Source organism: Nycticebus coucang, chromosome 12, assembly GCF_027406575.1.
Source record: "Nycticebus coucang isolate mNycCou1 chromosome 12, mNycCou1.pri, whole genome shotgun sequence".
Taxonomy (NCBI): domain Eukaryota; kingdom Metazoa; phylum Chordata; class Mammalia; order Primates; family Lorisidae; genus Nycticebus; species Nycticebus coucang.
Genome location: NC_069791.1, coordinates 83,325,683 through 83,353,166, shown reverse-complemented (window position 1 = coordinate 83,353,166; position 27,484 = coordinate 83,325,683). Strand labels below are relative to the sequence as shown.

The following is a 27,484-nucleotide window of genomic DNA, read 5'->3' as shown; positions in this document are numbered from 1 at the left end:
TTTTGTAATTATACAAAGTAAAATGCCACATAAAAGCTTGTTTATAGGCTCGGCACCTATAGCTCAAGCGCTTAGGCACCAGCCACATACACCAGAGCTGGAGGGTTCGAATCCAGCCTGGGCCTGACAAACAACGACAACTACAACCAAAAAATAGCCAGGCATTGTGGTGGGCGCCTGTAGTCCCAGCTACTTGGAAGGCTGAGGCAAGATAATCACTTAAGCCCAAGAGTTTGAGGTTGCTGTGAGCTGTGACACCACAGCACTCTACCCGGGGCTCCAGCTTGAGGCTCTGTCTCAAAAAAAAAAGCTTGTTTACAATAAACCAAAGTAAAAAAAAATCTTATGAATCAATTTTTTAACTTCAGAAAAATTTTTAGAAACTGCTCAATTTAAAAAGCACTGAAAGTCTTCTTCCTTTGATGGGGGCTAAAAAATAATTAAAAATAAAAAGTGCTTAAAATTTATTTTAGGCACCTGACTTTATATTTTGATATTTATTCTAAGAAAAAGAAAAGAGCTTTACTGTGAAAGAGCTTAATAACAAAAGGCAATCTAATATTAACAGCTTTTGCCGTCAGGCAATCTATAAATCTTTACTAATTCAATATAATTTATCTACTTGAAAGTTTCTGAATAGTCAAAAAGACTATTCATAATATAAGTGTCCAATTTCCCTCGTTTTTTCTACAGAAACATCATGTCAATGAAAGCTACAAGATACATAAATGACATCACATGTAAGAGAAATAAATAAGGCCCTGCCTCCATGTACTACAATGGAGTCACCTTTTAACGTAAGAAGAAATAATTAGGCTTCATTCAAGAAAATATTAACAAAGAAATATAGATGTGTGTGTCTAGTTAACTTGTGCCTACAGTAACATCTCTCCTTTCTCTTATTTTCTTTTTCTTTCTTTCTTTTTTTTTTAAGAGACAATGTCTTCATATGTTGCCTAGGCTAGACTCTAACTCCTGGGGTTCAAGCCATCTTCCCACCTCAGCCTCCCAAGAAGCTGAGACTACAGGCATGCACTACCACACCTGGCTTCTCCTACCTTTTGATGGAAACTTGCCATTTGTGTAAAACTGATAATAAAAACATTCCTATATACTGCAAGATGTTCACTTGGGAAAGTCAAATAGTAAAAACTGACAAGCAACACCAAGTGAAAAAGGTGATTGTAACTCCTGTACCTCCATGGACCTCTTCTCCTGTTCCTGGCTACGCATGAGCAGCAGTCTCAGTTCCTGCACCACCTCAGACCTGCAGGCAAATAGTGAGGAAGGGGGAAAAGAGGAGTGGAAGGGAGGACAGGAGACGGATGGGGGGAGAAAAGACAACAAACCTACACAATCCACAATCACTTTTCAAACTCAACTCATTTCCCTTAACCACCCTATCCCTTCCAGCTAATCTTAGACTTACTGGTACACACCTACCTTTCTCTTCCTCACCAGGAGCCCCATAGTCTGAAATCAAAGAGGATTACAGATGCTATGCAGCACAGCATGATAAACAGTCCGGGCCCTTTCTCAGGGCACACCAGCTCCACACCTGTTCTCATTACCTCTCATCGAGCTCTTCTAGCCTGCTCTTCACTGTGTGGGCATTGTTATCCTTGGTGATTTTCTGCAGGAGGTAGAAAGTCTGCTGGAACATACGCAGTAAATACTCCTCAAATTCCATAGGCACACAGTTCTTGGACATGAGTTCGTTGATGCAGGACATGGCTAGGACCCCAAGTCGGCCCCGTTCCTGACCCAAGACACAGTTCTGGCTGCTGCCATTAACTGACGCCATCTTTCTGGCCCGGATGTCACAGCCAAAGCGTGCAAAATGGAAGATGGTGGTAAGGAGGGACGGGGTGATGCTGGCAGACAAAGGAATCCAACTGAAGAGATGGGCCAGGCACTCCAAGGCCAGGGAACAGATATACTCACTCTCCGCATCAAGGATGGGAATTGGCTGATTCAATAGTTTGGCTGAACTAGGACTCTGCAACAGGTTACTTAGTAAGTCACCTAAAAATAAAAAAGGCTTTTAAGATACACACTACCAAATCTCTTACAAATCACTTCAAGTAATTCTCCTCAGAAGAAATAAAAAAGAGAGAGAGAGGGAGAAAGAAAGGGAAGGAGGGAGGGAGGGAAATCAGTTTAGTTACCTATGAAGTAAAAAAACTAAAATCAGGGCAGCGCCCATACCTCAGTGGGTAGGGCACTGGCCATATACACCAAGGCTGGAGGATTCGAATCCGGCCATGGCCAGCTAAAACAACAATGTCAACTACAAAGGGTATATGTGAAACTTAGTAAATGTAGAATGTAAATGTCTTAACACAATAACTAAGAAAATGCCAGGAAGGCTATGTTAACCAGTGTGATGAAAATGTGTCAAACAGTCTATAAAACCAGTCTATGGTGTCCCATGATCGCATTAATGTACACAGCTATGATTTAATAAAATAAAAATAAAAATATAAAAAAAAAATAAAAAAAAACAATGTCAACTACAAAAACAACAAAAATAGCCAGGCGTTGTGGCAGGCACCTGTAGTCCCAACTACTTGGAAGCTGAGGCAAGAGAGTCACTTAAGCCCAAGAGTTTGAGGTTGCACTCTACCCAGGGCGACAGCTTCAGACTCTATCTCAAAAAATAAAAAACTAAAATCAGTATGCTCAATTTTAAGCACCAATCAGAAGAAATTAATAAAGATAACTGATTTTGATTCTTAGGGGGAAAAAAATCTGGATATAATCTTCAGTATTTTCACTTAAATTTAGTTTTAGTGAGATCTGTAGAACAGCAGTTCTCAACCTGTAGGTTGCGACCTACAGGAACTGTATTAAAGGGCTGTGGCATTAGAAAGGTTGAGAACCACTGCTGTAGAAGATCTTCCCAGGAGATAGCAGTGGCCATAATGACAGGACTACTCTCCAGGACTAATCTCCAAGTTACTCTTCTACTCTTCTCCCAAATCATGACCTTGTTTTTTTAATAAAAATGGCATGTGGCCATTAAATAATAAATAAAAATCCCTAACACCACATATTAAGTTGGTAACCAAATGAATTAAAGACTTAAAGACAAAATTTTTAAAGTTAATAGAAGAAAATGTGGCTCACGCCATAGCTCAGTGGTTAGGGCACCAGCCACATACAATGGAGCGAGCAGGTTCAAAACCAGCCTGGGCCTGCTAAACGACACCTATAACAAAAAAATAGCATTGTGGCGGGTGCCTATAGTTCCAGCTACTTGGGAGGCTGAGGCAAGAGAATTTGCTTAAGCCCAAGAGTTTGAGGTTGCTGTGAGCTGTGACACCACAGCACTCTACTGAGGGCGACATAGTGAGACTCTGTCTAAAAAAAAAAGTTTAAATACTTTATTTAATAATAAATACATCGTATATTAGCACAAATAACATTTTTAAAAGCAAAAACTATATTTTACCCATAAAAAATTACTTTTCCATTTTTGGAAATCTCTTTAGTGTCTGGTTGAAAGAACATAGGTAAATTATCTCATCTGCTTTTGCCTTCACTCTGTTGCACTGGATTGTTTTCAGTGAAGTATTAAATAAAGAAAACTCGGGTTCACAGGGAAATACAACTGAAAATCAACAGATTGTTTTAGTGGCCATTTCAAACTACCATGAGTATTCCATAATAAGAGATTACAAATTGATGAGCAGTAATTTCTTAAAGGTTAACTGCAATGTGGAATGTGAATGAGCTTTGTTATTCTGTATATTCATGAAGAATGGGACTTAGTATTTTTATGAATGCTTGTCTGACCTTTGGCATCTGGTAGCCAGGTGAGGTGGCTCACACCTGTAATCCCAGCAGGGAGGCCAAGGCAGGTGGGTCACTTGAGCTCACAAGTTCAAGACCAGTCTGAGCCACAGCAAGACCTTGTCCCTAAAAAAATAGCCGGGTGTTGTAATGGGTACCTGCAGTCCCAGCTACTTGAGAGGCTGAGGCAAGAGAATTGCTTGAGCCCAAGAGTTTGGGGTTGCTGTGAGCTATGATGCCACAGCACTCTACCAAAGGCGACAAAGAGAGATTCTGTCTCAAAAAAAAAAGATTTTGTGATTTTATTAACAAAGGTTTTAATTTCCCTTGTTAAATGTAGGTTCAAAAGTTGAATCCCGGGCGGCGCCTGTGGCTCAACGAGTAGGGCGCTGGTCCCATATGCCAGAGGTGGCGGGTTCAAACCTAGCCCTGGCCAAAAACCAAAAAAAAAAAAAGTTGAATCCCTCTTTGGTGGCTCAGAAAAATTTTTCCAGAATGAAATTACTAGAGGGGGGAAAAAGCAAAACATCAATGATAACAATACCTAACATTTGTTGTGCTATTTGTTTGACCCTAGGCTGAAAATTTTACATGCATATTCTCACTGATGCTCACAATTCTAAGGTATTACTATTATCCACATTTATAGACTTTAAGAAGAACCAAAGTACAGACAGATCAAATGTTTACCAAAGTCCTTTAACAAGTAAAAGGTCAGAGCTAGAGCTAAAACCCAGGTCTGGCCCTAAAGCCAAGGCTCCTTTCCAAAAGGCAAGCTATTTGGAAAGTTTATGCAGATAGGAAAAATAAGCAATAAAAAAGCTAATCTTAAATATAGAAAAACATGTACCATCTAAAATCATATGTGAAATGACACATGTACACCATCACTACAATTGTAGAAAGATAAATGGGTATACATAAAACGGCTTGGGCTTAGAGGTATCTAATTTCAACAGCCCATTTCCTAGGGCAAAGGAAAAATATGTAGAAATATTTTTCATTAGCTACATCAATCTTTACAACAGGGGAAGAAATATGTGCCAATTCACAGGATATACTCTACTTGAAAAGTATCTGTGATCACTTAACATAAACAGAAGTACTTAGAAACTAAAATTTCCTGTTCTGGTACAATTTCCTCTTTCTATCCATCCTTGAAAGTAGTTCTTGTTAGATGAATTATACTCTGAATTTTGAAACAGATATTAATACAACTGTGGACAATAACTAGCAATGAGAAATCTATTTAATAACAACTGCAAATATGGCCTGGCTTTATCAAATTATTCTTAACTGATGTAAATTCAGTGCTGACTACTGCACACCAGCCCCCAATCTGTCTTGGCCAACATGACTTCTCCAAGCTCAGTGCAGAAGAAAGCACTCTACAGGCCTACGTCCTCTCCTTCAGACTGCTGCCCACCTCCTGCTACCTCTGCAGAATGACAAAGTGCATCTGTCCAGGCCCCAAGCTCATAAGAGCCTCAGCATGAGTAACACAGCCATGAAATTTGTGAAACAGAAAAAAATCCGGGAAGCAAACCAGAGGGAAAGTAGTTGTAAGTTTAAAGAGGATAGAGCTGGATGACAAAAGGTCAAAGATACCATCTTTATAATAGGCAAGGAAGAAGCAAGCTGTGTTATTCAAAATATTATATTTAGAAAGCACAGCCGGTGCGGTGGCTCACACCTGTAATCCCAGCACTTGGGAGGTCAAGATAGATGGATTGCTTGAGCTCAGGAGTTGGAGACCAGCCTGAGCAAGAGCGAGATCCCATCTCTAAAAAATAGCCAGGCGTGGCTCGGCACCTGTGGCTTAAGCGGCTAAGGCACTAGCCACATACACCTGAGCCAGGGCCTGCCAAACAACAATGATGGCTGCAACCAAAAAATAGCCAGGCGTTGTGGCGGGCACCTATAGTCCTAGCTAGAAGTCCCAGCTACTTGGGAGGCAGAGGCAGGAGAATCACTTGAGCCCCGGAGTTGGAGATTGCTGTGAGCTGTAATGCCACAGCACTCTACCCAGGGCCACAGCTTGAGGCTCTGTATCAAAAAAAAAAAAAAAAAAAAAATAGCCAGGCACTGTGGTGGGCACCTGTAGTCCCACCTATTTGTGAGGCTGAGCCCAAGAATCTGAGGTTGCTGTGAGCTGTGACACCACAGCACTCTACCAAGGGCAACAAAGTGAGACTCTGTCTCAAAAAAAAAGAAAGAAAGAAAGCAAGCACAAATACTTACATAGAAACATAGACAGAAAGGCCAAAAATAGGTAAAGGAAGAATCAGCATCTGTATGTGGTACAGGTAAACAATTGCTATTCCCTGCTGAGAGCCCCCAAAGTACATTTGAGAAGAGGAATGCCACAGTGACAGATAAATCATACCACTTTCTCCTGAGGTCGGGGATGGTGGTGGAGTGGCAGCAGTGACACTGTGCTTGTCCCAGACAGTCTCCAAGATACCTACCAAGAAGGGAAGCATACAAAAATCAGATTTATAAAAATGATGTATTGATATCTTTCATCAAACACCAGTATTTAAACATCCTTCTCTCAACCATATGACCCCCTCTAGCTCATAGCTGTGCCTCACTACTACTTCACCTCCAGCTATCTTCTAGAAAGTACTATCCCCACTCAGAGGATCTCTGCTCCCTCACCTGGACCTTGCAATGCAGCTTCTCCCCACTATTTCCACCAACTTGGCTCTTTACCAAGGTTACCTGAATGCTCTGTCCACTCAATGACCACATTAATCTTTATCCTCCTTGACCACTCTGTGTTGTTCCAATCATTCTTTCAAACAATTTTAAGCACACACCACATGTCAAGCACTAAACTACACATACAAACGAAAAGGTCCCTAGATATCCAACAAGAAATCTGGGTAGAAGAGCTGAAGATAAAAATACTTCTTTTTACTACAAGATTACTACAGCAGCAACAGGCTCACAGCACCTTGGGTCCTCAAAACAGGCGCTACACAGGTGTCTCCCTAAAGAGTAGGCTCTAATGGCAACAAAGCAGCCATGGCCCTCTGGACTCAGGGTGCACCACTCTCCTCCTATATTCCTGTCTCATTTTGTAGTTTGCTTTCTGTTTATTCTTAGACTTCACACATTGTCATGAGGCTGTAATCAAACAGGAAAGGTGAAATGCCACTTACAACTACAACCTACAAATAGCCAAGTTTGTCTACTTCCTAAGTGATTAGTTTTCCTTCTAATCGCTTTTAAAGAACAGAGTTCTAGAGTGCACAGGGTCTCATTCTACACTTTGTCTCACTTCCCTGCACAGAGTGGGAAATTTTCACATTTTCCTACTCCTCCAACTTCTCCTGATCTTAAAGTCAAATTATTTTAAATAAAGTGCTTACCACCCACCTTACTTCAAATACAATAATCCACAATGCAATCACATTCCTTTGACCTACACTCTACCTCATTAATTGCATTATAGTGAGGACCAATTAATGAAAGACTAGGAGGAAAGTAAGTTACAAATCTATTTTGAGGTCCTGTGTGTTAGACACTGGGCTATGTGCTAGGAATATAGCACAAATTTTTTTCATTTTTATGCTCAGTCTCCGGAACAGCTCAATCGTTCAAAAATGCTGAGAGCCAAGGCCTAAGCTCTGGGTGCTCACAGCAGACCTCTCTGTCTCTTGGCACCAATGAACTGCTCACCTGTCAGCAGCCCAAGCACTGTCTGCACCTGGTCCAGCAGCAGCTTCCTCAGTTCCTCCTTCCGAGCCACGCTGAGGTCCTCACGGGGACAGGCCAGCTCTTCTGAAGTTGTCTTCAACATAATCAGCCCAAGGGGGGTTGTCACAGGGGACTGGATCAACTGCCGGGAAAAAGCAAGTTCTGAAAAGAATGTCAGACTAAGCTATACAAAGGACTTAGTAGCATTAAACCTGCAAAGTACCTCTGTGTACGTTTACTTTTACATGAACAAGCCACTTTTCTAAAGCAATACTTCAGAAAAATCACTTAGAAACAATTGCAATCAGTGTGACCTGGCTTACTGTACCCTCAATGAATCCCCAACAATAAAAAAAAAAAAGAAAAATCACTTGGAGTACACTTATATAGTTTTTTCTTTTTAAACATTCAAAATATATTCTCATCTTATTTTAAGGACAAAATTCTAATACTATGAACTTAAAAACAGCTGGGAAAAAATGCTCTTTTAACCCTAACATGACAATTCTTATACATGACACCATATTCCCAATAGCAGCAGCTTGGCTGCTTTGGGCAGTAATCAAGTTTTATGTGTATGTGTAATATTAGTGACAATATTTTTTATATGTGATTAAGATATGTATATCAACTTGTGGTATCTTCAACATTCAGATTGTTAAATCAACCTTACACTTCTAAGCCTTATGTTTCTAAGCTTTGCATTAGGCAGACGCAGTAGCTCACGCCTGTAATCCCAGAACTCTGGGAGGCCGAGGTAGGTAGACTGCCTGAGCTCACGAGTTTGAGACCAGCCTGAGCCACAGAGAGACTCTGTTTCTAAAAATTGCCAGGCATTGTGGTGGGTAGCCGAAGAAAGAGAATCACTTAAGCCTAAGAGTTTGAAGTCACTGTGAGCTGTGACTCCACAACACTCTACCAAAGGTGATAAAGTGAGACTCTGTCTCAAAAAAAAAAAAAATCATGATTAAACACGCAGCAGGAAAAACAATAACCATACCTATCATTAAACTATGACTATGGTTGATTTTATAAATACCTACATAGCAAATTAAGTTACTTTTTCTATCTCCTCTAATATTTTTTCCACCATAAGAAAGTTTAATTAAATAAGAAACAGAAAAAAAGGTATACCTTCAACTGCACAGTATTTATACCTTCATAATCATTTTTTTGAGACAAAGTCTCAGTATGTCGCCTTCAGTATAGTGCTGTGACATCACAGCTCACAGCAACCTCTAACTCTTGGGCTTAAGTGATTCTCTTGCTTCAGCCTCCCAAGTAGGTGGGACTACAGGCACCCGCCACAACACCCAGCTATTTTTTTGTTGCAGTCATCATTGTTTTTAGCTGACCCAGGCTGGGTTCAAACCCACCAGCTTCGGTGTGTATGTGGCTGGGGTGTAGACTACTGTGCCACAGGTGCCAAACCCCTTTGTAATCATTTTAAAGCATTATTATGATGTTTATTTTTTAGTTTCAGTAATGATAAAAGTAAGCAAAATCTCTGTTGAATTATATGCTAGAATCTATTAAAAAGTTAATAATTTAAGGAATATTTTGACTTTTCTTTTAATCATAATCAAATTTTAATGTAGTTCGTGCTCTGATAAAAGTTACATTTTTTTTTCTTACTTACTCAAGCTACAAAATATAAGCTCTAGGGAAGAGGACACTGAGGAACTGTACCCATAAGGATCATATATTCTTTTTTTTTTTTTTTTTGTAGAGACAGAGTCTTACTTTACTGCCCTCGGTAGAGTGCCGTGGCCTCACACAGCTCACAGCAACCTCCAACTCCTGGGCTTAAGCGATTCTCTTGCCTCAGCCTCTCGAGTAGCTGGGACTACAGGCGCCCGCCACAACGCCCGGCTATTTTTTGGTTGCAGTTCGGCCGGGGCCAGGTTTGAACCCACCACCCTCGGCATATGGGGCCGGCGCCCTACCGACTGAGCCACAGGCGCCGCCCAAGGATCATATATTCTTAAAGAAATAAGGTATTTTCCTTTCCCGTGAAAACAACTTTTCCCATTACAGACCAAGGAAAGGCTCGTCCCTAAAGATCAGAAGGACAGGCTCAGCACCCGTAGCGCAGTGGTTACAGTGCCAGCCACATGCACCCAGGCTGGGGAGTTCAAGTCCAGCCCAGGCGAGCTGAACAACAATGACAACTGCAACAAGAAAATAGCTGGGCGTTATGGCGGGTGTCTGTGGTGCCGGCTACTTGGGAGGCTGAGGCAAGAGAATCATTTAAGCCCAAGGGTTTGAGGTTGCTGTAAGCTGTGATGCCACAGCACTCTACCGTGGATGACATAATGATACTCTGTCTCAACATAAAAAAAAAAAAAAAAAGACCAGAAAAATACTCACTGATGGAAACATAAGGTAAATTCAACTATTTTCAGAGGCAGCATAAAGGCTAGGTGCAGTGGCTCATGCCTATAATTCTAGTAGTATAGGAGGCTGAGGTGGGTGGATTGCCTGAGTTGTGGAGTTCCATACTAGCTAGAGCATCAGCAAGACCCCGTCTCTAAAAATAGCCAGGTGTTGTGGCAGGTGCCTGTAGTCCAAGCTACTTAGGAGGCTGAGAATCACTTGAGCCCAAGAGTTCGAGGCAGCTGTGAGCTATGATTTCTTTTGTTTGTTTATTTTGTTTTGCTTTGTTTTGAGACAGAGTCTCACTTTGTTGCCCTTGGTAGATTGCCATGGTTTCATAGTTCATAGCAATAGCAACCTCAAACTCTTGGGTTACAGAGACCCTCTTGCCTCAGTTTTTCATTTTTAATAGAGACAAGGTCTCACTCTTGCTCAGGCTGGCTTGAACTCCTGAGCTCAGGCAATCCATCCACCTCAGCCTCCCAGAGTGCTAGAATTACAGGTGTGAGCCACCGGGCCTGGCCTGAATGGTGTGTTTAAAATGGTCTCTATAAAATCAGTTCTTTTGAACTCTAAAATTTTAAGTACACCTTACACAATTTTTCTCACTTTCTACAAATTTGGACTATTTCTAACACTGACTTAAATTCAGATAATGTAGTATGGAAGGAATAGGAAATTCCTCTCCTACCAATTTATCTTAGGTAATAAAAAATAGGACTGACCCTTTACAAACATCTTCTTGCATTTGGAGAACTCTAGGTTATCAACATGTATTTTAAGATTTCTATCACTCTCCCCTTTTCATTTCTTTCCCTCTCGTCTACTTCTTTTACCTCTATTTCTCCCCCCTTCCCCCACCTAAGCCCTCATTCTTACTCTCTCAGCTGGACATTCCATTTGACAATATAAACTCTCCCATAGATAAAAAATGCTTCTGTGTTCCCCAGAAATAAAAAATTCCTACAACATGGAAAATGTTTCTTAAATCTCTTTCTCTCATCCTTTAGGGGAAAGGGAGAAGGCCAGGCAAGGAGCTAGATGGAAAAAGAAAGCTATTCTTCACTTGAAGAAAGAGCTTGATAAATGTATAGTTTTTCTTCTCATTATCTTTGTATCCAGAAAACTTTTTACTAAAATGGGGTTTCCCTTTACCACCTTCATGTATGCAATTTAAGCTTGTAACAAGTAATATTTGCAATTTATTTTAATACTTGCAACTTATTTAACAATAAGCTCCCTTAGGTAGAGGATCACGTTCAGGTTTCTAGCATCAACTTCAGAAAAGGTTCAACAGTTTTTATTATACAATGCAATCAAAGAAGAAACAGCAATTCTTTCCTATGCTGCTAGCCCCTTAATTATCTAGCCTTAGGCACAATGTAACCACAGGTTCAGCTCAGCAGATTTCAGGAATCTAAAGAATAGATTCTAGAAAGGTGTCATGTGTACATCTGTAGGGGAGGGAGAGAATAGGGATCAGTTTCGACTTCAATCACTTCCTTTTCTGGTAGCCCAGAAAATGTATATCCAGCTCAGAGAACTGTATCTTTCTGGGGCTCCAAATCAACTCCTCTCTACCTGGTATCGTGGCCATTACAATTATAACACAAACTGCATAAATGCCCAACCAATGTCACAGAGTTTTTTTTAAAAAACAACACTATGCACCCCAACCTGCAAACAGATCATGATGGAATTGAGAAAAAAAAAAAACGACCCTTCAGAACATTTACTCAAAGGATTATGTGATGATGAAATTGATTCTAGAACAGTTTGGTGTTGTTTACCAATACCTGAAGAAAAGAATTACAGTTGGACCCTCTGTTTTGAATTCCACATCCATGTATTCAACCCACCACGGATCAAAAATATTGAGGGGAAAAAAGGATGGTTGCATCTGTACTGAACATGTACAGACTTTTTTCCTTCTCATTACTTCCTAAACAATACAGCATAACAGCTATTTACATAGCACTTAAATTGTATTATTACAAATAATCTAGAGATAAGTATAGAAAGAACGGCCAGGCGCTGGGCTCATACCTATAATCCTAGCACTCTGGGAGGCCCAGGCAGGTAAATTGCTTGAGCTCAGGAGCCTGAGCATGTTTTCTCCCTTCTCAAAACTCTTCATAAGCTCCCAAGGAAGGACCATGAAATAAACAATAGCAACTCCCTACCTTTATGATTTAACCCCTACCTGTCAATCTATTAATAGCCTCTTACTACTACCTTACCACCTCTACCTCAACACTGGGTCTAGAAGCTATGCCACTGCAGCACTCTGCATGTGCTTCCACAATTCAGTACAGTCACCAAGTGATCTAGGGGAGAACTTCAAATGTGCCCATAGTGATATTCAGCAATGAGGTATGTAGCACTTTTTTAGGATGATTTGTGAACTGTCATACCTCCTATGACAATGTAGTTATCACACTGTTGAATCATTATTGTCTGCACAGCTATTTCCTCCCCTAAATTCTGAACTACTACTAAAAGCCTCACCCTTTTACCTCCAATGGCTAGGGCAGTATCTGACCCACTTTCAAATAGGCACTGAACAGAATTTCATAAGAAGTTAACAAAGCAATTGGGGTTTTCCCCCTTTCTCTACTGCACAAAGGTACATGTCTTAAGAATACAAAAGTAAGTAAATGTGATAATCTAGCCTAAAGTAATCTCATTACTGAAGTTCCGGAATGCTAACCTTAAAACTCCTCTTCAAGACAAGGAAATAATCACTTTTACAAACAATTTACAAGATAAAGTTTTCTTAGGTATATTCTTACCTGTAAAATGTTAGTAAAAAAGTCATGATAGAACATGGGCCAATCTTGACGTCCAATATCAACAATAACTTTGCAGAGTTTGTTCCGGATAAAATAAGGTAAGGTTTTATGGTGAGCCAAAAGGAGTTTGGGCAGACAGCTACGAATTTCCATCTTATCCTGAGACGGGACCCCAAGCCACATTTTATTGATCAGATTCTGAAAAACAAATATATATCTTTTAAATTAACAATCTATAGACAAAAATGAACTGGTTTTCATCTCACAGTTAAGTTATATCACCTCAATAAACAAGAAATTCTACTTCAAAATAAACATCTGAGGCCAGGCATGGTGGCTTATGCCTGTAATTCCAGCACTCTGGGAAGCCAAGGTGGGTAGACTGCTTGAGCTCAAGAGTATGAGACCAGCCTGAGCAAAAGCAAGACCCCAACTCCAAAAATATCTGGGCGTTGTGGCGGGCACTTTTAGTCCCAATTACATGGGAGGCTAAGGCAAGAGGATTGCTTGAGCCCAAGAGTTTGAGGTTGCTGTGAGCTATGACGCCATGGCACTCTACCAAGGGTGACAAAGGGAGATTCTGTCTCAAAAAAAAAAGTAAAATACAGTTGGGCATTGTGGTGGGCGCTTGTAGTCCCAGCTACTTGGGAGGCTGAGGCAGGAGAATCACTTAATCCCAAGAATTTGAGGTTGCTCTGAGCTCTCTACTAAGAGGTTGCTTGAGCACTCTACTAAGGGCAACATAGTGAGACTCTGTCTCAAAAAAAAAGAAAAAAGTAATGCCAGAGGTGGCGGGTTCAAACCCAGCCTCAGCCAAAAGAAAAAAGTAAAATAAAACATTTGAGGCAATTTGGCAATAAGAACAATAAAAATATTTAAGTCTCATGACACAACAATCCTCTTCCTACAAAGATGTGCTAAATGATTTAACAGAAACAAACTACTATATGCGCAAAACTTTCTAATACTCCATTGTCTCTATTGGCCACCAAAAAATAATGACAGAAACAATCTCAATCTTCACAATCATAACAGTTTAGTGAATAATGTCATAACCATGTATGAAAATATAATATAAAGATGACTGGAAAAAGGAAGAGTACAAAACGGCACAAAAACACTTTTGAGACAGAGTCTAACTTTGTCACCCTCGGTAGAGTGCTGTGGCATCATAGCTCACAGCAACCTCAAATTCTCAGCCTCACTATTTTTAGAGATGGGGGGTCTCAATTTTGCTCAGGCCAGTCTCAACCTCCTGAGCTCAAGCAATCCACCCACCTTGGCCTCCCAGAGTGCTGGGATTATAGGCATGAGCCACCTCGCTCATCCACAAAAACACTTTTTAATGTGTGTACACAGAAGACTAGGACTGGAAGAAAGGTGACACAAATAAAAATTTTTGTGGTTGGGGACAGTGGTTATTATGGGCATCATCCTTCCTCCCAAAATGATTTTCTGTAAATTATCTTTCTTTCTTAAATAATAAAAAGTTACATACTACCACAAACAATTCACCCACTTAACCTTAAAGCCAACCATTCGCCTTACCTTTCTGGTGTTGAAAATGTATTTAAAAAGTGCCACCAGACATCTAGATAAAGGCAGTATGTGGGAAGAAGCCCCCAAGTTATCACTCTTTCCCACCATGTGTTCACTAAAGCTAAAGTCTAGTAGCAATTTAACTTCAAAATACTTTTCAGAAGAGTATAAAATTATCTGACAACTTACCTCAAAAACTGTTAGACTATACATCATTACATAGTCATTCCTAGTGCTGGAGAGAAAATACAAGCAGAATCTCCAGGCTCCTATCTGCTGGGCAAAATTATTAAGAAGCTCCTCTGGAAAAGTTAAACAGCAACAAAAAGTGGTTATGAAATTAATGTTAAGACTGAACCATCTTATTATTTTTTAAAACATGCCTCTCTCCATATAATGTAAATGATGTCGAAACCAGCTGATTCTTCAAGATAGAATAAATTATATAATATTTTTCTGACTCTGAAGTGAATGTCAACACTGACAGTGTCTTCAGCCATCTAAAAGTCAATAACTTTGCTGAGCAAAGAAACTTTCATTGATAAAGTTCTTATGTAACCTAACGTGTATGGAATGTTTTAGGAGTATCATTTCATTTTCTTTTCTTTTCTTCTTTTTTTTTGAGACAGTCTATGTCACCCTCAGTAAAGTGCTGTGGCGTCACCTCACAGCAACCTCCAACTCCTAGGCTTAAGCAATTCTCTGGCCTCAGCCTCCCAAGTAGCTGGGACTACAGGCACCGCCACAATGCCCGGCTATTTTTTTTTTTTTTTTGTAGAGACAGAGTCTCACTGTGCCGCCCTCGGGTAGAGTGCCGTGGCGTCACACGGCTCACAGCAACCTCTAACTCTTGGGCTTACGCGATTCTCTTGCCTCAGCCTCCCAAGCAGCTGGGACTACAGGCGCCCACCACAACACCTGGCTTTTTTTTTGTTGTTGTTGCAGTTTGGCCAGGGCTGGGTTTGAACCCGCCACCCTCGGCATATGGGGCCGGCGCCCTACTCACTGAGCCACAGGCGCCGCCCCCGGCTATTTTTTTGTTGCAGTTGTCATTGTTGTTTGGCAGGCCTGGCTGGATTCTAACCCGCCAGCTCCAGTATACGTGGCTGGCGCCCTAGACACTGAGCTATGAGCAGTGAGCCTCATTTTATTTTCTTATACATGATAGCTAACTTATTTCCTCTGAGATATGAGATGTACTTTTTCTCCTCACCACTCCTCTACAACAAAGTCTACTTTGTTCTCAGATACATTAGAAAATTATGGCTAGAGAAGCAGAGAAAGAAGCAATTAAGATTAATGTTACAAAATAGGCCAGGAAAAAAAATGCAAGGGAATTCAAGATGGCTAACTCTCTTCATTTGGTTTGGTTTTATTTTAAAACATCACCCCCAAAATAAGTAAATCTATAAGAGTAACAATCATGAGGGTTGCCAAGAGCAGCCTGTCTGCACATCAAATCCATTAGAAATGGCTTTCCTCTTCTTAGGCAGCTGACAAGCACCAGCCGGAATCCACAAAATAGCAAGCAAAGAGTGTACTGCCATATATCTGGATATGCTGCCCCTTAGTCACTTTGACCTGCTGCACTAGACCTGAAATATAATCCAAAAAGTATAAGAATATATAGCCAACAACCTTGAGAGATTCTAGGAAGCCCCAAAAGCGGAATGCTTAGCAGTTCACTTTAATCCTAAAGTCACTGCCCTGCAAGTCAACTACAACCTAGGCTAAATGCAACATGGCAGCCTTACCAAATACACCACAAAAGGAAATTCATGACCTGTCCTAATAATTAAGCAAAAGTTTCCTTGAATCCTAGAGGTGAAGTCAAACCCAGGAGGAGGAGATGTGGCTGGAAATGAGGAACTTTGGGCTCTGTACTAGACCTTGCCCTACTTCCCTGACCCCGGCCAAGTCACTGCTCCTCCTAGACACTGCCATTTCCTCTTGCTGTTAGCCTTTTGGGGGGCTCCATCCTTTGATGGGAACAATGGGAGTAGGGTTATTTATTTTGCAAACAAAAACTTGAGGACACATGTTATTGTGATGTGACCTGACTCAAGTCTGTAAGCATCATATGCTTCATTTTCGGTATTTTTCACAGTTGTACCTGAAATAATTTGTACAAATAGTAAATTCTTGTGGGAGTATATATAAACATGGACTATGATAAATTCAAAGAGTCATCAGTTTCAATAGACTTGATCATTTTTTGAGAATTTGGATATAGAAGTAGCTTTAAAAATACTTCTCACAAAAAACATAAATTGTCAAGTACCTCAAAATCTGATTTGGAAACGAAAATGTAGAAGCTATTTCAAATTTAAATTCTATAAATACTATACGGAAAACATTAAAGTGTTTACATTAAAATTTACAAAAATTTTTTTCACATGTTTATCAATTTATAACACATGTGTACTTTATAAAATTGTAACCATGGCTCAGCACCTGTGGCTCAAGTGGCTAAGGCTCCAGCCACATACATTAGAGCTAGCGGGTTCAAATCCAGCCCAGGCCTGCCAAACAACGACAACTGCAACAAAAAAATAGCCGGGCGTTGTGGCCGGTGTCTGTGGCCCGAGCTACATGGGAGGCTGAGGCAAGAGAATCACTTAAGCCCAGGAGTTGGAGGTTGCTGTGAGCTGTGATGCTACAGAACTCTACCTAGGGCAACAGCTTGAGGCGCTGTCTCAAAATAAAATAAAATAAAATATAAAACTGTAACCAATAAAAATTTAAAATTTGTGCAATTTCATATACCCCTAATTAGAGAAATCCTGGAAAAATATCCAGTCAATGAGACAACTAACTCTGGAGGAAGAACTATTTAACAATCCATTCCATCCCCCAGAAATGCATTTTTCCATCAAAATACAGCAATCCAACAGGAAAATGGCAAAACATCCACTAGAGATGTACTGTTTGCACCAAACATAAAAAGTGAAGCAAAGCATCATATCAACGCATACGATATAATGTTGGATTATGTGTCATATTTTGAGCTGTACCATACCAAAAAAAGATTAAATTGCAAAGCTTTATCATTTCGTATTAATTTGTTTGCATATTACTTTTTTATAAATACAAAATACTGAAACTGAAACTAATGTAGGTAAATTATTTTAATTATCAAGAAAACAAAGAATGCCCAGTAGCACACCATGTTCTGTAGGTTGTTGCAATCACTGCACGTCTCAATTGGCACATTTTGTTTCTGAGCACTCTGCAGTCAAAGGATTAGAATGATCAGATAATCTCCTGAGCTCCCACTAACAAGTGTGTCAACCTCTATAGCACTAGCAACTCACCTTTGCTGAAGGGTGGGTAGAGCCCTTTTAAAAAAAGGCCTCCCTCGGGTGGTGCCTGTGGCTCAAGGAGTAGGGCGCCGGTCCCATATGCAGGAGGTGGCGGGTTCAAACCCAGCCCGGACCAAAAAAAAAAAAAAAAAAAAAGGGAGCCCTTTCTCCCATCTAGTTAGGAAAAGCCTTTATCTTAAAGACAACATAAAAGAAGCAAGATATGTTTCCTGCCCACACACTCAAATAAACCTATAATGACTAAGTACAAAGAAAAGTGAACTAAGACATACCCACTGTAGAGAACCAAACCCCCGGATTCCCCACAGCCTGCATTTAAATTAGACATTTGTAGCATCTTGTTATTTAAAGCTACTTTAAAATCAGATTAGAATATGAACATGTTCAAAAGGTTCATATACTTTTTTTTTTTGGCCAGGGCTGGGTTTGAACCCGCCACCTCCGGCATATGGGACCAGCACCCTACTCCTTGAGCCACAGGCGCCACCCTAGGTTCATATACTTTTAATTCCTTTTTTTTTTGTAGAGACAGAGTCTCACTTTACCGCCTTCGGTAGAGTGCCATGACGTCACAGGACTCATAGCAACCTCTAGCTCTTGGGCTTCCGTGATTCTCCTGCCTCAGCCTCCCGAGCAGCTGGGACTACAGGTGCCCACCACAATGCCCGGCTATTTTTTGGTTGCAGTTAGGCCGGGGCTGGGTTTGAACCCGCCACCCTCAGTATATGCGGCCGGCGCCCTACTCACTGAGCCACAGGCGCCACCCTTTAATTCCTAAATAAACAAGGTAAGCAATATTTGATTTGCAAACCAAAAATTAAGAGAAAAGCCAAAAGCTTTTTGATTGTAAGTTAAAAAAAAAAAAAGACTTTGAAAAAATTAAGGTGTTGGAATAAAGCAAATTAATGTAAGGAAAAGACCCTCTACCTCCTTTGGTTAAAATCACCACTGACATTTTTTTTTCTTTTTTCTTTTACTTTTTTTTTTATTTTATTTTTTATTGTTAAATCATAGCTGTGTACATTAGTGCAATCAAGGACCACTGACATTTTTACTGTAAGTGTAAGATACTTCAGTAGCATAAAACTAACAAGGAGATTGGGCGGCGCCTGTGGCTCAGTGAGTAGGGCGCCGGCCCCATATGCAGAAGGTGTTGGGTTCAAACCCAGCCCCCGCCAAACTGCAATAACAAAAAAAAAAAATAGCCGGGCATTGTGGCGGGCGCCTGTAGTCCCAGCTGCTTGGGAGGCTGAGGCAAGAGAATTGGGTAAGCCCAAGAGTTGGAGGTTGCTGTGAGCTATGACGCCATGGCACTCTACTGGAGGGCGGTACAGTAAGACTGTCTCTACAAAAAAAAAAAAAAAAAACTAACAAGGAGATCATTTGGCAGGCAGGAAAAGGGTCAGCCCAAGTGAGTAATAAGAGAACCCAGGGAGGCAAGCAGGGTGGGTCTTACAAGTAGATATATCTGTTCACCTATTGGGCTCATCCTCTGCCAGTGACTCCTGGCTTATAAATGCTCTGGTTCCTCACGGTGCACTTACACTCAGAATAGAAAAGCATACAGGTGCAGGTCCAAAAAAGACCACCAAATGTAATATTAAAAGTTTAGAAGTTAGCATCCACCAGGAGCTTGTGTATACTTAAAGGACACAAGGAAAATGGGCTGTAACCCAAGGTCTACTGGCCACCTAGAAATCTGAACCCCAGCCAGGCATTGGACCAAAGGTAGAATCAGCCATAAATTTAAGTGGCCAATATGATTTAAAGAAGCCAAGGGAGACACAGAAATGGGCCTCCAGGGTCACAGAACCTCAGAAAAAGAACTCCAAGGAGGCAAAAGTAATGAATGTAAGGCCAGTATGGAGCTGCTAGATGCCCGAAAGAAAAGCTGTTAGGTTTGTACAAAGAAAAACATTTTTCATTTTCAAGCAAGAACTCAGGAAGAAAAAGAAGATTGAGGCAGAGATCTGATACTTGAATACAATTTCTACTTTACAATATGCTTTAATGAATACTATTTATGTGAATGAATATAAAATTCAAAAGTAGATTCTAGGAAGTATTATGGTCCCCAGAAGACCTGAAATAATTATACCTATATCTCTCTCTGTTGCCTGAAGCCTTTATTTACCCAAACTTGCAGAATGGGAAAGACAAAAGTGGAGAGATAGAAAAAAGAAGCTAGAAGCCCCCCCAAAGAGGAGTTTAACAGTTAAGGAATCTCTGAGCATTAGAATAGCCTCAGATCAGACCTCTACACGCCAAAACATGTTCATTTTGACTTCTTTGATTTGTTTTATTTTTCAATTTTAACAACACTGTTGAAATTAATAAAAAAGTAAGGGAAGGATTGTCTACTTCATCAAAGGAAAGAGAACCTATCACTTGTTCTTATAGCTAGGACTACAGACCTTACCAGCCACCAACCAGCAGAATCAGGGTAAAAAGAGCAAGAATTCAAGAGGAAAACATGCAAACTTTTTTTTTTTTTTTTTTTTTGTGGTTTTTGGCCGGGGCTGGGTTTGAACCCGCCACCTCGGCATATGGGACCGGCGCCCTACTCCTTGAGCCACAGGCGCCACCCAAAACATGCAAACTTGATCAGCCAAGGCTATTACACTGCCTTCTTTCCCACTGGGCCTTCTTATGAATTACTCTTTACAATCCACACTTCACTTACCTATCTCACGTTTTCTTTCATTGGTCGTACAATCATGAAAAAATTCTGTCATCAGACTTTCCAATGCCCTGAGGGAGGCTTCTTCAGATGCCTAACAAAGGAATTTAAAAAAACATCAATAAACTGCATCTTCAGTTCTACTGTTTCTCAGGTTCCTTCCAGGTCATATTCAACAGCAACAGCAATTTACTTACTCAAAACATCTTGGTTCAACATTCTTCAAATGCATCATATAAGCCAGAAAAACTGAAGAGAATTTCCCAGTTGGCTCAAAACTATAAGTTTTAGTACTCTTTATAAATTCATGCTACTATGCAATTTTCAATTATTTATGCAGAAGAAAAAGGAACAAATAATTTAAAACTCAATTCCAGAAACATGTTAGAAGCAAATTAACAGCCTAGACCCTGCCTAAAAGGCAGAGTGAAGAGATTCAGGGAGAAGGTTAAAGCCCCTTCTAGATTATTCATCCACAATACATGTATATATATTAGGCATATTTTGATTCGGAGCAATTGTATCCAACTGCTGCAGGGATTCTTAGGGGCTTTCTTAAAGGTGCTTCTGGACTAACAGACAGTAAACTCTTAAGCTCATGTGTGCAGCCTGTGGAGACTAAAGTGCAGCTTTGAACCAAGCTAAGCAAGGGCTCAAATTAGCACCTCTACCTCACAAACCCAGACAGACTCAGCATAACTGCTCAGGCTGGGAATGAGAAGAGAGAGGGCCCAAGGCGCCCAATGCTCACCCTATCCCTCTGCCACACAGAGTCCCAACCCCACTTCCTTTTCTCTCACTGAAGTAGAACATCAGCTGCAGCAACGACCATGAGACAACACTCCACACACCTGTCTACAAAAAGGTGAGCATTCCCAGACCATTATCATCAAGAGCCAAGAGCAGCTCTGCTTTTTTATTGTGTTAATTCCTTTCTTCCTACCCACCTCCCTTCCCATATCCTCTCCATTACCCAAGGGGTGAAAGCTGACTATAAAAACTGCATTTTAATACAAGCCCACACTCAAATGTGTTATATGTCAAAATGTAACATACCAGAGGCTTCTACTTGGCAGTTTATTTTTGCGGAAACAAGAACTTCAGCCACTCTGTGGATAAACCAGCACTCAGGACTAGGACCAATTATACAGAGAATGAATCAGACTTGCACAAGCCCATCTCTACCAACCAGCATATGGAAATACCCCACACATGGGAACCACACATAAACAGGACACATTTGTCTCTCCCACAGTGCAGTCACAGAATGATGGCTGCACAATGACAACTGAACATGACAAGTTGAGTAATGATGAATTACTGTACAATAGTTTTAGCACTTTGTGAGTTTGAGAGACTGTCTGAATTTTATATTTATGATAAGAATAGCCCTCTACTCCTCTTTGAAATTTCTACATCAGTTTAGTTAAAAAATATTCTTGGCCTGCAAGCCAAGCTGTTTTATTAAAAACTATCTATTTTTTCAAATGCAGAAATAAACTGAAAAGTAAGGCTAAAATAAGACTGCAATCTTTTTAAATCTGTTTCAAGTGTTTGTGTTCATCAAAACAGCCTCACTGTTCTTGCTGACTTTATAAGTAAATGTTATAAATCCAAACTTCTAAAATGAATTTATATAAATAAAAGAATGCCATGGTCTAAATCAAGTTTGGTATACCATTTAATTTGGGGGAAAAAAAGGATTTGCTGTTTAAAATTAAAAGGTTGTGCGGGGTGGCGCCTGTGGCTCAAGGGGTAGGGCACCGGTCCCATATGCCAGAGGTGGCGGGTTCAAACCCAGCCCCGGCCAAAAACCAAAAAAAAAACAAAAAAAAAAAAAAACAAAAGGTTGTGCGAAGATATAGAAGAATCAAGAAAAACAGCACATGTTAAAGTAACATTGCCAAAAACTAAAAAGAAACCTAAATCAAGAAATAACTGTTGAACTATAATCAGCTATTTAGTTAAAATAAATCAATAATTCTTCTGGAGTCAAAATGGGTTTAAAGACACATCTTCAAATCATACATTCCAAAATGTTTTCTTGTGTTTAATCATTTTAGAGTAGGTCCTAGAAAAAACTTGAGCTCCTCACATCTAATAACCAACATTTATTTCGTACTCGTTCTCGAGGCAGTTCCTGACAATCTCCCAAAAGAGCTGGCACAGTTGCTAGATCCTATAATCTCAGAACTTCAGGAGGCCGAGATGGGAGGCTCACTTGAGTCTAGGAGCTTAAGACCAGGCTTGGCAACAGAGCAAAATCCCATCTCTCTAAAAAAATAAAAAATTAGCAGGGAGTGGTGGCACATGCCTGCAGTCCCAGCTGCTTGGGAGGCTGAGGCAGGAGGATGGCTTGAGCTCAGGAATTGGAAGTTACAATGAACTATGAGCCACTGTACTTCAGCCTGGGCAACAGAGCAAGATCCAATATCCACACCAAAAAAAATTCCCAAAAAACGTCCAAGGAAATCCAATTTATCCACCCCCAGTCCCATCTACCCCACATTTCCTGTCCCAACCCAAGAAACTAAGGGTCCTGCAGAAAGTGGAAAAAAACAAATATCCCCAAGAATCCTAGACAAATGCTCCAATCAAATGATGATTACATTAAAAAAAACTGCAAAAGCTAACCAAGATTTCTCAATAAGGATAAATAATGTGTTGTTCCTATTTTCAATCAAGTCTATAATTTTAACAGTGTCTGCCTCACAGGGTGTATGAGGATCAAATGAGGTGATCCACCTAAAATTGCTACATAAAACTAGAAATTATCTAATCTATTATGGTAACTCTCATTTTTATTTGTTCTTAGATACCAAATGAAAACAGACCAAAACTATACTAGTTTGAGTTTGAGGTTGCTGTGAGCTGTGACGCAGCACTCTACTAAGGGCAACATAGGGAGACTCTGTCTCAAAAAAAAAAAAAAAAAAAAAAAATTTTTTTTTTTTTTTTAATCTTTGTGTAGGATGATGAATTAAGCTTGGCCCAGAATATACTCTTAGAAAATTATGTTTATATCTAAAACAAACCAGGGCAGCACTTGTGACTCAAAGGAGTAGGGTGCTGGCCCCATATACCAGAGGTGGTAGGTTCAAACGCGGCCCTGGACAAAAACTGCAAAAATAAATAAATACATCAAATAAAATGTAAAAAATAAATAAATAAACCAAAGTTTTCTGTCAAAAAATTGTTAAAATCTGCAAAGTTGATAAACTTTGAGCTCTGCCTGCCTTGACTTTATCTGCTCCTTTTATTGCGTATTTGTGGGTCAGCAATTCAGATACCTACGCTACTAACTCACTTATTAAGGAACTACTAAATCAACCAAGACCCAGAACCACCTAATAAATTATAAGAAAAACTTGCATAATTTGAAATCTTCTCTGATTCTTCCCCATAGTCTCTATGCCTACCACAGATGTCAGCAAGTTGGCTGACTGCTGCTTCATGCTGTTTCCACCAAGCCACCATCCCCTGCCTGCATTACTGATTCACCTGGTTCCCTTGATGCCAGCTTTTCCAATTCCAATGCCATCTGTACTTCATCAACAGGTAAACCACCCTGAAGGTTTTCTGCCCCTATTACTCTGAACCTAACCTTAAATCAGGACCAACTAAGAAACTCGGCTATTTGATCAACAACCAGGAACTCAATACTAAGTAACTGATACTGCTTTAATTAAGTCCTTGAGATACAAAGACAAGTAAGATGGTCTCTGACTTCAAAGAACTGGAGGTGGCCTGAGGGAGACATGGTAGAACCTATGAATAAAAGGATGATGATGGTTTACACCCTGCAGTAGGGGCACAGGAATTAACAACCTCAGGAGACCAAAGAGAGTATAACTTTGTCTGAAGGAAAGCTTCACAGGGGTGATGATATATTTTGGGTTTTGAATAATGCAGATGAGTTTACTAGGAAGAAAAGGAAGAGAAAAGCATGCCTGGTTCAACATTACTCATCACAGGATACCATTACTCCAATCTGAACACTCATGGTCTCATAAGCAAATGTCTAGTCTTACCCTACATAAAGGACATAGGATATTTATTTTTGTTACTTTTGATAAAGTCTTATCCTACATCCTGGTACGCAATTTATAGTTAAACTTTCACGAAATTTCCTTCAAAGTTTGCAGTGTAAATCCTTTGTCTTTTCATCTTTTGTCTCTGTTTTATAATCAGTACCCACAGAGTTTTGCCCATGACACTTATTCTCTGGGCTGACTTAGAAATGCCAAACAGTTAAAGAATGTAGGTTCTGGGGTTTCTTGAATTCAAAACCAAATGCACCTCCAGCCTTGGCCTAGTTATCTATCCACCTTTTTCTCCTTTGCAGAAATGGAGATATTAAGAGTACCTAACATACTGGGTTGTTCTGAGGATTAAATGAAATATCAAGGATACAGTAAACACAATGCCAGACATAAAAGTAAGAACTGAAGTCACAGCGATCAGTGTTAATATTATGCACATCAGGCTCGGCACCTGTAGCTCAAGTGGCTAGGACACCAGCCACATACACCAGAGCTGGCGGGTTCAGATCCAGCCTAGGCCCACCAAAATAGCCGGGCATTGCGGCAGGCGACTATAGTCCCAAGTAGCTGGGAGGCTGAGGCAAGAGAATCACCTAAGCCCAAGAGTTGGAGGTTGCTGTGAACTATGACACCATGGCACTCTACCTAGGGCAACAGCTTGAGATTCTGTCAAAAGATATATATATATATTATATATATTATGCACATCATAGATAAATGAGGCTTCTCTCTCTAACATGAACATATGCTATCTAGAGACTCTACCTAATATGCTTGTATTATCTATAACATCCAGCATGGACTGGTACTAAAATATTTTATAGATCAAATTAGGGAAGAGAAAAAGGAAAAAAAAGACTCTTGGTCTCAGAATCGCCTAAGCGCAGGAGCTGAAGGTTGCTGTGAGCTGTGACGCCACAGCACTCTACCGAGGGTGACAATGAGGCTCTGCCTCTAATTTAAAAAAAAAAAAAGACTATTGGTCTCACTTTCCTTTTCTCAGGAATACTGGTAGTTCCTCTGAGCTTAAGAAACGTCAGGGCTTGGCGCCTGTGGATCAAGTGGCTAAGGCACCAGCCACACACACCTGAGCTGGCGGGGTCGAATCCGGCCCAAGACCGCCAAACAACGACAGCTGCAATCAAAAAAAAAAAAAATAGCCGGGTGTTGTGGCAGGCGCCTGTAGGACCAGCTAGTTGGGAGGTGGAGGCAGGAGAATCACTTGAGCCCAGGAGTTGGAGGTTGCTGTGCTGTGATGCCACAGCACTCTACCCAGGGTGACAGCTTGAGGCTGTCTCAAATAGAAACATCTGAGAGTAGCCGGGCGTTGTGGCGGGCGCCTGTAGTCCCAGCTGCTCGGGAGGCTGAGGCAAGAGAATCGCGTAAGCCCAAGAGTTAAGAGGTTGCTGTGAGCCGTGTGACGCCACGGCACTCTACCCGAGGGCGGTACAGTGAGACTCTGTCTCTACAAAAAAAAAAAAAGAAACATCTGAGAGCAGTGGCTCATACCTGTGATCCTAGCACTTTGGGAAGCAGAGGAAAGAGAGCTGCTTGAGCCCAGAAGTTTGAGGTTGCAAAGAACTATGATGACACCACTGCTCTCAAGCCTAGGCAACAGAGACCCTGTTTCAAAAAAAAAAAAAAAGACATGTGTGACTTTTTAAATTTCCTCTTTTCAGAGCTCTGATCACAATGATCTTTCCTTCCAAAGAGACTCAATGAATCTGTTGTGGAAAATAGGAGACTACTAATAATTTTTTTTTTTTTTTTGAGACAGTCTCACTCGTTCCCCTTGGCATCAGGGTGCCATGGCATCACAGCTCACAACAATCTCCAACTCTTGGGCTCAAATGATTCTCTTGCCTTAGCCTCCCAAGCTATTTTTTCTTAAAAGATGAGGTCTCGCTCTGGCTCAGGCTGGTCTCAAACTCATGAGCTCAGGTGATCCACGCACCTCAGCCTCCCAGAGTGCTAGGATTACAGGCATGAGCCACCTCGCCCGGCCTACTTAATAATTTATTTTAAAAAACTGAATAGGGCAGCGCCTGTGGCTCAAGGAGTAGGGCGCCGGTCCCATATGCCGGAGGTGGCGGGTTCAAACCCAGCCCTGGCCAAAAAAACACACAAAAAATAAAATAAAATAAAAAAATAAAAAACTGAATAAAGGTGAATAATAAGGTGTTTTGTACCTTAAAACCTAGATGACAGTTTTCTTAAACTCTGATTAATTCTCTAAAGTTTTACCTAATGGACTCTAAAACAACTTCTATGCGTAATGATTTTATGAAATTAATATTGGTAAAAAATAACTACTTTTTTAATAACTATTTTTTAAAAAGAGCTTTTTCACCTCTTCCAAGAGCCACATTCATACATCCTACTAGGAGGCAAATTGTACCAGCTTTTGTATTCAGATTTGTGGCCTCCTTGGTACCAAACCTAAACAAAACAAGGACTAGAGTCCCCGAGTCCCATTCAAATATTTCTGTGGCTTGTCTAGAACAATTTTATTATTCTATTTGTTTGTATATAAAGGTTTCTGAGAAAAGTGATTCTATCCTTGCTGCCAACCAAGGTGAAAAAAGTATACAAAACATACCTGGTGTGTTACAACAGGTACCATAAGAAAAGAAATTCAATCTCGTGTAAACTCTCTGAAAGCTTACAAGATAACCATAGATGTCTAACCTCTCAAATGAACACTATGACTTCCCTATACCATTCACCACTCCAAAGAAAACAGACAAGGAAACAAAAACTCTTTGATCAGTAGGCCTGCACAAAAGTATGAGATGAAATATTAAGCTTAAAATAACACTACCTATTCCCCTCCTGAAGTCACTCAGCTCAAAAAGCTAGAAAGCAGGAAAATGCATCAGGGAAGTGCAATTGGGAGAATAGCATTCAAAACAAGTCTAAAGTAGAGGGCAGCACCTGTTGCTCAGTGGGTAGGGTGCTGGCCCCCTATATGGAGAGTAGCGGGTTCGAACCTAGCCCCTGCCAAACTGCAACAAAAAATAGCCAGGTGTTGTGGCGGGCGCCTGTAGTCCCAACTACTTGGGAGGCTGAGGCAATAGAATCACCTAAGCCCAAAAGTTGGAGGTTGCTGTGAGCTGTGACGTGATGCCACAACACTCTACCGAGGGCAACAAAGTAAGACTCTGTCTCTAAAAAAAAAAGTCGAAAGTCGAAATCTCACTTTATTTCTCTATAAGCAACTGATAAGACCAC

General features: G+C 40.5%; 1 protein-coding gene across 2 annotated transcripts in view; it reads right to left on the bottom strand.

Annotated features, from left to right (window-relative positions):
* XPO6 (exportin 6) overlaps window positions 1–27,484 on the bottom strand; it is a 107,852-nt gene that overhangs the window by 54,018 nt on the left and 26,350 nt on the right. For both annotated transcript variants that reach the window (XM_053554829.1, XM_053554831.1), the window contains exons 2-7: window positions 20,214–20,304; window positions 14,397–14,509; window positions 12,669–12,866; window positions 7,483–7,642; window positions 6,182–6,259; window positions 1,572–2,025 (exon numbers count right to left, since the gene is read on the bottom strand). In XM_053554829.1, coding sequence (XP_053410804.1) covers window positions 1,572–2,025; window positions 6,182–6,259; window positions 7,483–7,642; window positions 12,669–12,866; window positions 14,397–14,509; window positions 20,214–20,304 — 1,094 coding nt within the window. The remainder of the gene's footprint in view (window positions 1–1,571; window positions 2,026–6,181; window positions 6,260–7,482; window positions 7,643–12,668; window positions 12,867–14,396; window positions 14,510–20,213; window positions 20,305–27,484) is intronic.